This window comes from Linepithema humile, chromosome 4 (assembly GCF_040581485.1).
Source record: "Linepithema humile isolate Giens D197 chromosome 4, Lhum_UNIL_v1.0, whole genome shotgun sequence".
NCBI classification, from domain to species: Eukaryota; Metazoa; Arthropoda; class Insecta; order Hymenoptera; family Formicidae; genus Linepithema; species Linepithema humile.
The window spans coordinates 19,670,170-19,682,418 of record NC_090131.1 but is presented as its reverse complement, the minus strand read 5'-3'; the positions used below and the strand labels follow the sequence as shown (position 1 = coordinate 19,682,418).

The 12,249-nt window shown below is 28.9% G+C and overlaps 4 protein-coding genes and 1 long non-coding RNA gene across 6 annotated transcripts; 3 read left to right on the top strand and 2 right to left on the bottom strand.

Moving 5' to 3' along the window:
• The first annotated feature begins 92 nt into the window (after positions 1-92).
• LOC105672664 (UDP-glycosyltransferase UGT5-like) lies at positions 93-5,696 on the top strand. Its single transcript, XM_067354540.1, has 5 exons — positions 93-739; positions 2,867-3,289; positions 3,961-4,192; positions 4,390-4,615; positions 4,885-5,696. Exons 1-5 carry the CDS (start codon positions 332-334, stop codon positions 5,162-5,164), a joined length of 1,569 nt encoding a protein of 522 aa, XP_067210641.1. The 5' UTR covers positions 93-331; the 3' UTR covers positions 5,165-5,696.
• Positions 5,536-6,394, bottom strand: LOC105672666 (uncharacterized). The gene is made up of 2 exons (XR_001100858.2): positions 6,272-6,394; positions 5,536-5,645 (listed from the first exon to the last, which is right to left on the bottom strand). It is a non-coding gene; the product is annotated as an uncharacterized lncRNA (long non-coding RNA).
• Positions 6,395-6,410: 16 nt separating this feature from the next.
• LOC105672665 (retinol dehydrogenase 13-like) lies at positions 6,411-8,103 on the top strand. The gene is made up of 6 exons (XM_012367747.2): positions 6,411-6,552; positions 6,721-6,886; positions 7,067-7,175; positions 7,256-7,570; positions 7,646-7,853; positions 7,933-8,103. Exons 1-6 carry the CDS (start codon positions 6,476-6,478, stop codon positions 8,033-8,035), a joined length of 978 nt encoding a protein of 325 aa, XP_012223170.1. The 5' UTR covers positions 6,411-6,475; the 3' UTR covers positions 8,036-8,103.
• On the bottom strand, positions 7,900-10,372 carry LOC105672656 (retinol dehydrogenase 13). 2 transcript variants are annotated; one of them, XM_012367737.2, is made up of 7 exons: positions 10,256-10,372; positions 9,627-9,697; positions 9,270-9,535; positions 9,078-9,182; positions 8,673-8,882; positions 8,404-8,614; positions 7,900-8,337 (listed from the first exon to the last, which is right to left on the bottom strand). In XM_012367737.2, the coding sequence occupies exons 3-7, from the start codon at positions 9,532-9,534 to the stop codon at positions 8,211-8,213; spliced, it is 918 nt and encodes a 305-aa protein (XP_012223160.2). In that variant the 5' UTR covers position 9,535; positions 9,627-9,697; positions 10,256-10,372; the 3' UTR covers positions 7,900-8,210. The 2 variants fall into 2 exon arrangements, with proteins under 2 accessions (XP_012223160.2, XP_012223159.2); XM_012367736.2 differs by lacking the exon at positions 10,256-10,372 and having other exon boundaries at positions 9,627-10,042.
• Bdbt (Bride of doubletime) lies at positions 10,270-11,851 on the top strand. Its single transcript, XM_012367738.2, has 2 exons — positions 10,270-10,410; positions 10,514-11,851. Exon 2 carries the CDS (start codon positions 10,532-10,534, stop codon positions 11,405-11,407), a length of 876 nt encoding a protein of 291 aa, XP_012223161.1. The 5' UTR covers positions 10,270-10,410; positions 10,514-10,531; the 3' UTR covers positions 11,408-11,851.
• The last annotated feature ends 398 nt before the right edge of the window (positions 11,852-12,249 follow it).

Below are 12,249 nucleotides of genomic sequence, written 5' to 3'. Positions count from 1 at the left end.
TCAGTCAGTAGTTAGTGCAGTGCATCCCCACTATTTTGCAAGCAAAAATATGATACATCGTATCTAAGATAGTCTCATAACGTGTTCGACAACGTATCGTAACTGATGTATTCTTGGCATCATCGTGTACTTCAGTTTCAGTGCTCGCTATTTGATTTTTACATTCTGTAAAAGGCAATGCTATCTATCCAATCTAACATCTAAAAATTTGAAAATAAACAGTGAATAATATAATAAAATTCAAATAACTTTGAATTGAGAAGTTTGTCCCGTTTATTTCTTAGAGGCATCGAATCGAAATTATACAACAGTATAAAATAGTATTAAAAAAATGCGGATACTGCTATTGATATTTCCTTGGCTATTGTGCTCATCGATTTGCCATGGATATCGTTTCCTCGCAATATTCCCTTTTAACAGCCACAGTCATTTCATGATGTTTGAACAGCTGGTAAAGGGTCTGATCAAAAAGGGTCATCAAATCGATGTGATTAGTAATTTCCCATTGAAAAAGCCTTATCCGAACTATACCGATATCGTGTCGTTTACACCACCTGTAACGCTAACGAACAGTCTGACATACGAATTTCTGACAGAAACATTGGTCGGGATAAGTCCAGTATTTATTGTTGCGGGAATAGCTGGTAATGATCTTTGCAAATATTTGGCGCTTCCGAAAATACAAGAGCTAGTGCGCAACCCACCGAAAGATCCACCATATGACGCAGTATTGATGGAGGTATGTAAATGAAAAAATAAATTATTAAATCAATGGGTAGAAAAATATATCTCAATATTATAAAAATTGCATATTTATAGAACAAAATTTTTCCGTTTACAAGTGCAAAACAAGAAATATTCTTAATACAAAAGTTTTAAATTGATATATCTGTTTAAAAAAGAGCGCGCAATTGCGCTCTTTTACAATTTACAATTCTCTTATACAAATAATTAGTTACTTTTATGTAATTCATTATCTTCTATAAAAATGACAAAAAGCATTAATTTAGCTGCTAAAAGGTTTGATCAGAAAGGGGTTATCAAGTCAACGTGATTAATAATTTCCCATTGAAAAAGAATTATCCTTACTCTATCGATATGGTGATATCAATTTAATGATAGCTAATCAAATCTTGATAATCGTGTTATCCTGTTGCAATTGTGTCGAGCTTGCAACAATTTTATTAGTTTTGTTATTTTATTTCGTGATCTCTTTCGAGACTTAAACGGTTAATTAGGTTAACTAGATTAGGTTAACTAGGTTAACTAGATTAACTAGGTTAACTAGATTAAAAGATTAATAAAGTCTAGAACTGCAGCAGAGTGTGTAATTTTATTCCAATAGCTATAAGTGCAATGATAGATGTTTCAATCTTATTTTTTATTTTGTTTAATGCAAGCTAGAAAAAGTTTTCTAATGACTAATTTCTAATAAAAGATTTCTAATATTTTCTAATAACTGATTAAAATTAATGAAATACAGTGAAACAGTAAAAAAAATTACAATAAAAATTATTAAAAGACATATATGTAAATTGCTGTATGATGTGATGTCATCATAAATCATCAACATAATTTAATGTGTGTTAAAATTTTCAAATCAATAAAGCGAAAACAATTGATAGTTAAAACCTCCAACAAAAATATCATTGAATCAGAATTTTTTGCAAGATACGACGGAGAACATGATATAAATTTAACATAAGAATTTAAAATATTGTATAAAAAATAAGATACAGAATAATTTCTTATTGAAAATGGCACAAACAATATTTATTTAACAAATACAAGTATATACATGTTCAGGAAAACAATATTTATTTATATTATCTAACAAACATTTACAAATATATTCAAGAGATTTCAGAGTTGTAATTTTTAAACTTTCTGCGAAAAAAATTTTCCACAATTTCGACTTACTTTTTAACAATAAATTACCTAATATGTACCGCGTTTTTCGCCGCATCCTGTATAAAGTAATTAAAAGTTCTCGATAAAATAATATTTCAAATATTATAAATCAATATTTTAAATTATTTGTTCAAGAATATGCTTGCTCGTTTATATTTTTAAACAATTTATTTTGCTTTATTGATAAGATTATTGATAAGATTATGATTTATAATGATGACGTAAACTGCATATATTCTTTGTTTTATAATGGTGAAATAGTTTAGGATACTCATGATATGAGTGTGGAAAAGACATGTTACAATGTGATATATTAAAAATTCGATACGTGAATATGTAAAATGAGTTTGATTTGTTCAACATAGTTATTTTGTCGTGAAGATACAGCAATGAGCAGAACATGTTTGTATACTATTCAAAAATTTTGAATGAGTGAGCAGTTCGGATGACTTGAATCTCAACATCTAATGTTAAATTTTAAACTATAAATATGCCAGCAATTTAAACTATTCCGATATACATTCAGCATATACAACATCTAACATATACTTATTTATACTTATTACAATATCACTTAAATTTTAATTTTTATTAGATCTATTAAAATAATCCTACTTCCAATTGTTAATTTAACAGGTATTAGGACAAAGTATAAATTAGGTATTGATTGAAAGTTGATACAAAAAGCTTATTTACTGCTTTCTTATTAAGATCTGTTTTAAATCAAGTTAATATGTAGAATTGTAAAGTTTCTTTAAAAAAAGAACTTAAAAAGTTTTTTTTCTCTTGTAAATGGAAAAATGTACTGAATGAGCCAATAATTGACTGTTTTAATTAGTAAACATTATTTTGGAATTATAATAAATATGAAACTAAACAATTATCAACTTTAAAAATTTTTTCAAGACAGTCTAACAGTAAGGTGTAAAATGCTCATGTGATCATACTCTATTAGGTTTTTGGTGCTCAATGTTTCGCCGTCATTCCCCATATATTAAATATTCCTGTGATCGGGGTCAGTTCAACGGTGCTATATCCATGGCTGTACCAAATAATCGCTCAACCTCACAACGTAGCCTTCGTTCCGAACAATTGTATAACCGGGCTTACCGGCTCCATGAATTTCTTGGAACGTTTATATAACACCGTGAACATGGCTTATAACAATCTGCTCTTCAATTATCTCACAAGCGGGCAGGACGAAATTCTTAAAGAGCACTTTGGACCGAACATACCGAGTGTGCGGGAGCTAGAAAGGAAAGTAGCATTGATTCTCGTCAACTCTCACATCGCTGTAAATATAATCCAGCCAACGACACCTGCTGTGGTAGACGTAGGAGGGTTGCATGTCGTGGACAACGACTTAACATTACCACCTGTACGTTTTTTGAAATTATTTTCGCCTTTTGATATGCTTACGAATTACGATCATTATGATCATACATACATGATAGTCGTCAGTTTGATCTCTTGTAATGCTAATAACTCTATTCTGCGAAAAATAATTCGACTAAAATGAGTCAGCAGCATACGTTCTGCATGTTTTACGTACGTAAATTATCTTGTGTTCTATGACTTGCACATCTTCATGAATTACATCAGAAATTAATACTGGTATCAACACTGGCATATTATTAGTGTTGCAAACATAAAAAAAAGTAGAGTTAAAAAATCTTTGGTATCCGGTTGGAATAATCTATAACCCAATTTTGCAGTATAAAGTTTTATCACTTCCTCTTATTTCACTTGAGTTTTTAAAACTGCTTTAGAAATTATAGCTTATTTTATAAATATGAATTTTACTTATTGCTATGTTGCCTCATCATAAAGATAACTTTACTCTTATTTTATGACATTGCAAGAATAAGTTTAATGATAAGATTTCTTTTATACATAAAAATATAAAACGGATTATTTATGGACGCCTCATGCAAGTAATATTAATTCTACTGTTTTATTATCTATGGAAAACAGAGCATAAAGTAAAAACATGTGTAAATGTATATAACATAATATAATACTTGCTTTGTGCCAATGTTTTATCTGTAGGCTTTGGAGAAGTGGATGAACGAAAGTAGAGACGGCTTTATTTACTTAACTTTTGGCTCGATGGTGATGATTGAAACATTTCCACTCAAGTTTCTGGATATACTTTACTCCTCTTTAAGTAAAATAGCACCTGTACGGGTTTTAATGAAAGTTCCACGTCCAGATAAATTGCCACCCGGATTGCCTAAAAATATTTACACGTCTCCTTGGATGCCGCAGATTAAAGTGTTAAGTACGTTATTATTTCTATCTATTTATAAAGAGACGTAAACTTTTTTTTCGAACGCATTAGTAGAAATTAAAAAGGTAAATATATAAACTTTATATAAATATTTTTCTTAATATTTTCTTATTGTGAAGTTTGTCATATATAAATTTTAAATATGTAAATTGTTTTTTCTTTACACTAATACAAATTTAATGTCGTAGAACATCCTAATATAAAAGGCTTCATCACTCATAGCGGATTAATGGGCATGCAAGAAGCATTAGTATGCGGTGTGCCCATGATCGGTATACCACTTTTTGGTGATCAGTTTATAAATATTGATATGTTCGTTGGAAAAAACATTGCCATAAAACTGGACTTTCATACGATGACCGAAAAAGACATGGATGAGGCTTTAAATGCGATCCTTTGGAATCCTATATATATGTAGGTGGACAGAATTTTATTTTCATATATTAATATAGGGCGATATCTGAAAAAGAGCATGTCTATACATGTGATGTAAATGCGTGATTTATTATGTGCATTCCGTAATTTGTTATTTTTATTTCATATTATTTTACATCGTGATACGTATTGCATGTTTAATTGTTAATATTTGTGCATATCCTTATCATTCTGTCATTTTTAATAATATAACTCGATCTTTAAATTTGTTAGTTCTATTGTAATGGTAATTTTTTTGTGTGTTTCAGTGAAACTGCTCGAAATCTGTCTCGAAAGTTTCTTGATCGACCGATGAGCGCTATTGATACTGCTAATTATTGGATCAAATACATCGTTAAATACGGCAGTGATGCTTTGCGATCACCGGCGATGGATTTGTACTGGTGGCAAATATATCTCTTAGATATCGCCGTATTTTTTCTACTTTGCGCAATAATTGTTATTATCGTTATAAGATACTTCGTGCGTCTTTTATTGCAAATGATAAACGACAATCGTAATAGTTCACAAACAAAGAAAACAAATTAATTAGACTAATTCAAAACAGATATATTTTGCTTTGTATTAATTGCATTTTGCAAAGATTTACTTAAGAAAAAGCAAAGAGTTTTATGTTTTTATCAATTTAATCGTGATAATTTATTTGATTTGCTAAAAAATATTTATTACAAATGTAATATAAATTCTCGACAGATTAATTGATAAACTATGAGTAGATACGTACACCATACATTTATATATATAATATGTTCATTTATATAATATAATGTATACCTACATATTATTTCTCTCTTTGCATTATATATCAGATTAATAAATACATTTACGTCTAAAATATAAAGGTTCCTAACAAGATAATAGAAAAATATTCTTGCATGTATGTACTATTGAATATCATCTTTTAAGAAATTTCTACTTCTTGCTTTCACTTTAGTTTCACCCTAATAGCCATGTAGATTGAGGTCATTCTTTCATAATGTGTAACAGAATAAATACTGTCAATACTTATCTGTGGAATAAATTGAATTTTTGGGTTGAAAATATCATGCAAATATTGATATATGTATGTATTTATATGATGGGTATGCCGCAGAATTGTGATTAATTTTTGAAATATTTAATATTATGTATGAAAGATTAAACAATTAAATAAAAGGTAAAAAAGTAAATAAAAATATTATTTTTGATATTTTAACCAATAGTTAATTAATGATTGCTTAAAACAATATATTCAATCCGAGAATGTTTAATTTAGAAATTGAAATAAATTAATAACGTTTATTTCATTTATATAAATTTCTATCAATGGAGCAAATCTATTGTCTAAGTTTTCATATCTGTGTTGATAAAATTTCTTGATTTCAACAATGTATGCTTGTAGAGATATACTTACAGATTGCAAGTAAAAAAATGACAATACAAACAAAAATCTATAATAAAAATATGTATTTCTGATTTTAAATTAATCAAAGAATATGATATATCTGTTGAACAATTTCTCTTTTTTAAAACAATTTCTCTTTTTCTATAAAAAGTATTCTAATAACCTCTCCTACAGACAATATTTTGTATAGAAAAAGCAATATAAAATAAACAAAAAATGGAATTCTTTTAAGTAAAAAAAAAATAACTTACTCTTTTTATGCACATGTGTCTGGAAATGTCAAAATGCGTGGAAGTATCAATAAAGTAATAGAATTGATCCGTTTCAGAACATACCAACATGTGACATGCCATACGTACCGCTTCGAAAGTTGTGAGGTTAGATTCTTCGTTCATAATCTAGGTTATTGTAGCTGCACTTATTTGTAGCTGCATTTCGAAAATCAATTTGTAAAAATGCGTTGGAAAATTCCGAAACCTTTTTTTTACGTTTCTGTGGCGGCGACTGCTGTTGGCGTGTCATGTTTGACAAAGTAATATTATTTGAAAGTCCTAATCACACATAATTATTCTTTTGTAATCTTACATTCAATTTTGTAATTTTCAATGCGTAAAAATATCATAGTCAAAATATATTTGTAATTAGATTTTTTATTATCTTTGTGGCGTAAATCATAAAAACAATTATACAAACATTGCAGAGATTATATGGGAGGCACAAAGTATGAAGGAAAAGAGAATCTGGCTGGCAAGATTTTTATTGTGACAGGAGCCAATACCGGTATTGGAAAGGAAATAACTGAAGACTTAGCGAACCGTGATGCAAAAGTTATTATGGCATGCAGGGATATGGAAAAATGTGAAATGGTATTTATATAATTATTAGTATATTTTAAATGTATAACGTAATTTAAAATACAAAGTTATATTCTAAGAAATTTTGTCATTAAAGTAAAGCAGTTAATTTTTTTATATTATTGTTATTACTAGGTAAAAATTACTACTTTACATATAACAATTATATATTATAATTTTCTTCTTGTACAGACACGTCGAAATATCGTACTTGAAACAAAGAATAAATATATCTACTGTAGGAAGTGTGATTTATCATCCCAAGAAAGTATAAGGAAATTTGTAGAGCAATTTAAGAAAGGTAATTGATTTTTAGATATACTAATACTATAAATTCTATCTTTTAATTAATATCAATATTTATCTCCATTTGTATAATAGAATATGATAAACTTCATGTACTTATCAATAATGCCGGTGTAATGAGATGTCCAAAGACTTATACAAAGGAAGGTATCGAAATGCAATTTGGAGTAAATCATATCGGACACTTCTTGCTTACAAATTTGCTTTTGGATGTCTTGAAAGCATCTGCACCATCGAGAATTGTAAATTTGTCAAGTTCCGCTCATCGTACAGGTCAAGTAGACACAAAGAATTTAAATTGGGATAAAGATTATGATGCTGGAAAAGCTTATGCTCAGAGTAAATTAGCTAATGTTCTTTTTACCAGAGAACTAGCAAACAGATTAAAAGGTAATTAAATAATTGGATAATTAATCGTTTTTACAATAGTTGCTATAATATATTTCTCACTTTTGTATTATTCAGGAACTGGTGTTACGGTAAATGCTGTCCATCCTGGTATAGTTGACACGGAAATTACGCGACATATACGTATGTATAACAACTTCTTCACACGAATATTCCTGAAACCATTTGCTTGGCCATTCATTAAAGCTCCTGCACAAGGAGCACAAACTGTTTTGTATGCGGCATTAGATCCCAGTCTTACAGATGTTTCTGGCTGTTATTTTGAGTAAGTGTCACTAAGAACTTGACAAATAATAAACATTGAACATATATAACATTTAACATTATTGTTTTATTTGTTATAGCAATTGCAAAATTGAGGATGTATCTAACGACGCTAAGAATGATGATCTGGCAAAGTGGTTATGGAAAGTCAGTGAAAAATGGTCAAAATTAAATATTACATAATTAAGTTTCTAATAAAATTGTATAGTTGTTAATTAAAACTTGTTTTTATAATAATATTTTGGAAGTAATCAATGCTTAAATTTGTGAAATTTTTTTCACAAACTTCGGGAAGAATATATAATAAATAAGACATCTATAAATAAGACATATAAATAAGAAATAAGACATCTCATAATCATCCTTCATGATTAATATAAGATTTGCGCATATAAGATTTTACTAATGCAAGAGATTTACTATATAATTTTTCGGCCACTACATCGTCGACGGCGTTAACTGACGGTGTTCGCATTTCGCAATCGCTGTAAAAATAAATAATGCAAAATAATTTTATCTTCAATTGCATATTTTACAATACGTGAAGTTACCTGAAATATTTTCCGGAATGCTTGCTTAATTCTTTAGCCACTGCTGCATAGACAGCAGTTTGGGCACCTTGAACGGCATTCTTCAAAAATAACCACATCCATGGTCGCATTATTAGCTTAATTAAAAATGCTGAATTTAACGGTGAATATCGCATGTGCCTTGTGCCTCTCACAATACCAGGATTTACAGCGTTAATTGTGACATCTGTATCTGCGGTTAAAGAAATTATTATTATTCCATCATGTGACAATTATGCATTTAACATTACCTTTCAGTAGTCTGCTCATATGTCTGGCCATTAAAATTAATGCCAATTTGCTTTGGCCAAAAGCTTCTCTTGCGGTAAAGTTTTCTTCCAAATTCAAGTCCTGCAAATGCATAGTACTAATTGTATGTGCTTGTGAAGAAAGATTTATTATCCTGCCTTGTTCAGCTGCATGTAATTTAGGTAATAGCAAATGGGTAAGTAAGAAGTGACCTGAAATGGAATTATGTAATATTTTAGAATAGTTTACTTACTCACACAAATGTATATATTAATGTTGAATAACATACTAAAAAATACTAAAATTGGAAAAATTGCAAAAAGTACAGGTAATCAGTTTGGCTTCTAAGTGGCTTAAATATCTTTCAATTAATACTAGATGCTACGTAAGCTTACTTAATTACTTACCCAGATAATTTGTTACAAAATGCATCTCAAATCCTTCTGTCGTTTTTTCAAATGGATGGAAAACAATTCCGGCATTATTTACTAATATATCCACTTTCCTCGTATCTGTATAATTTAGCAACGTGAAGAATATTACATTATATTCACTTCATATACAATTAATACTTATTGTTAAATATTTAAATAATATACCCAACTGGTCGACAAAATTTTGTACACTCTTCAATGAGGAAAGATCGATCGCTCTAACTTCTACATCTCTTCCTGAAACATCTCGAATTTGTTGTGCTACTTTTTCTCCAGCTTCCATATCTCTAACAGCCAAAATAATGTGACCACCTCTGCGAGCTAATTCTAAAGCGATTTCTTTGCCCATTCCACTAGATGCGCCCGTGATAATTACGAGCTTGTCATCAATATGATCATCGCTCAAACACATAGGACCACCCATGTACATTCTAAAAAATTAAGTGCTATATTTCTGCGTTCTTATTCTATTTTATTTTTTTATTAATATAGTAAGTTATATTAATATCATAATTAAGTTACCTTATAACAGTAATTAATCCAATACATAAACTGATCAGGTAAGGCCAGTAAGAATCAGATAAGGGATTGAACTGCAAAATATTGAAAAACTCGTCGTATGAATTCATTGTTTACGTTTTTCCACTTGAAATAATTTTCTACTAATTGTAAGTTCGATGTTGTTACTATAACTATACCAACGCGATGTGTGCTCTACGAGAGCAACACTGAAATAGATTTGTGAGCAGGAAATGCATTTAATAGGCCAGAATTACCTAGCCCTGATTTTTAAAGAGACCGGACATTATGTTTAATAATACTTTGTATGTAAGTTATCGCTTCGAGTTTTGAAACGTGATTTTTTTACCCTGAACTAATTAGATAAATCTGATCAGTGTAATTAGTATAATTAGAGTCGTTCGCAAAATATTAAAATAATGTTAAACAATTACATAGAAACATTCTATGAAAAAAAGGTAATAAAAATAAAAATCAATGCAAATTTTGCCTTACATTTCTACATTTAATTAGAATTACACATACTTATAATTCGATTAAATATTTTATAATATTTCTTTCTATAATTATCATCTAATAATTCAGTAAAAATTATTAAAATGTTTGTACTTATTATTCAATTTTGCACGTACATTTTACGACTCATTTGTAAAAACATTTTCTAATCTTGGTTTTTGCGATTGCGGTGAGATTCCTACATTAGATTAGGTTAGGTTAGGTTCCAATGTTATTGTTCACATCGAGTGTCTAAGGTGGTCGAAGAGCATATATCGGAATAATAAAGTTGGTGAGTTGCATGTTAAATTCGTGCTACGTTAATATAAGTTATACATTTATTATATTTAATTGTTGTTTAATAGTTCATCACAATAATATACACAATTTTACAGAATTGATCTAGTATCACAATGTTGCGATCATGGGAATCGATGGACAAAAGTATCAAAAAGAACGTGCTAACTCTAGGAATGTACACCAAGAAGCCAACGGAATGCTCCAAGTGTAACATCATTGTGGAGAATATAAATGTCATGGGAACGTTGAATGATAATTTAAAAGAAAAATATCATACTGAGATTCTCGATGGTGAACGCGAAAAGACATTGATCGTTGGTGAAGCGAGTGCAGAAATCGATAGGAAGATTGAGAGAGTGATCCAGATGATGAATACCAATGAGAGGAGTCTTGTTACCATTACTATGCCTGTAAAACAGACAGAAGTTAATAGTGAAATCATAACGATTAAATTCGAGATTACATTGATTACATGTGAACGTCACAAACCAATTTGGGAGTGGAGTGTAGAGGAAAAGTATGAAGTAGCTTTGAGATACAAAAAGACAGGTGTTGAATTGTTCAAGCAATCTAGATTCGTAGATGCATTCTACAAGTTTAGCAGAGCTTGCAAAATTCTGATAACACTGGAACCGATATCAGACTTAGAATTAGACAAGCAATTGGAATCTAATATTAATAAATTAAGATTTTCATTGTATAATAATATGGCTATGTGTCATTTGAGTCAAAAGAATTATGAACACGTTGTTACTTTGTGCACCAAAATATTGGATAAGGACAAGAATAATGTTAAGGCTTTGTATAGAAGAGGAGTGGCATATGGGAATATGAAGAATAATGAAAAAGCTGTGGCAGATTTGAAAGTAGCACATACCTTAGAGCCTAATAATAACGTAGTGAAAGCATTGTTTGATACGTATAATACCAAATTGCAGGAATCTATTCAGAAAAGTAACGATATAGTAAGAAGAATGTTTAAAACTTAATTAGTCAATTTTAAATATTACTGCAAATATATATTTATCTTTACTAATTTTAAGAAATAAAGTACATTTATTTTATAAATAGAAAAATATACACTTTATTTCTAACCATGATAACTTGCGCTACAATTATCTTAACATATTGATAATATGTACTCATGTTTTTATTTCTTAAAAAAACTAATAACATCAAACTAAAAAAGTCATTACAGTGTTTGACTATTATAATTAAGGATGTCAGTATATATATATTACATTTATTTCATATTATTTTTATTACAATATTAGTATAAAACGGATGGTTGAAGGATAGAACTGTGTGTGCAGTAAGTGTATAATGCATCCTAAACAAGCTATGATGCAAAATTTTTAATTCAGGTAACTTTATCAATAACCGCAACTATAAATTATATTCAATAATGTCATGTTTATATGTTTCTAATTATACATCACAACTATGTAAGTTATTACAAGTTTCTTTCATATAATTATCGGCTTCTAAATAATTTGAACAATATGATTATATGACTGCCATTTATATTAGTTTCTAAATAACAATAATTGTTCTTTGAAAATTGCGGTTTAATGATAATTCATGTTATGTACATGCACTTCTTTATTTAAAGTATGATATACTAAAGTGTTGCAATTTAAATATTAATTGCAGCTGTTAAATTTATATAGAAATTTCTATTAACATATATTTGCACGCTAAATTTATTTATTTCTATATGACTTCTGAACTTACTTATAAATAAAATTTTAAAAGTTCTGAAAGATTAGTAAATAAACTTAGTGCAAGACACACTTGACTCACAAAATCTTAATCCAAAGTTAAATTTAAT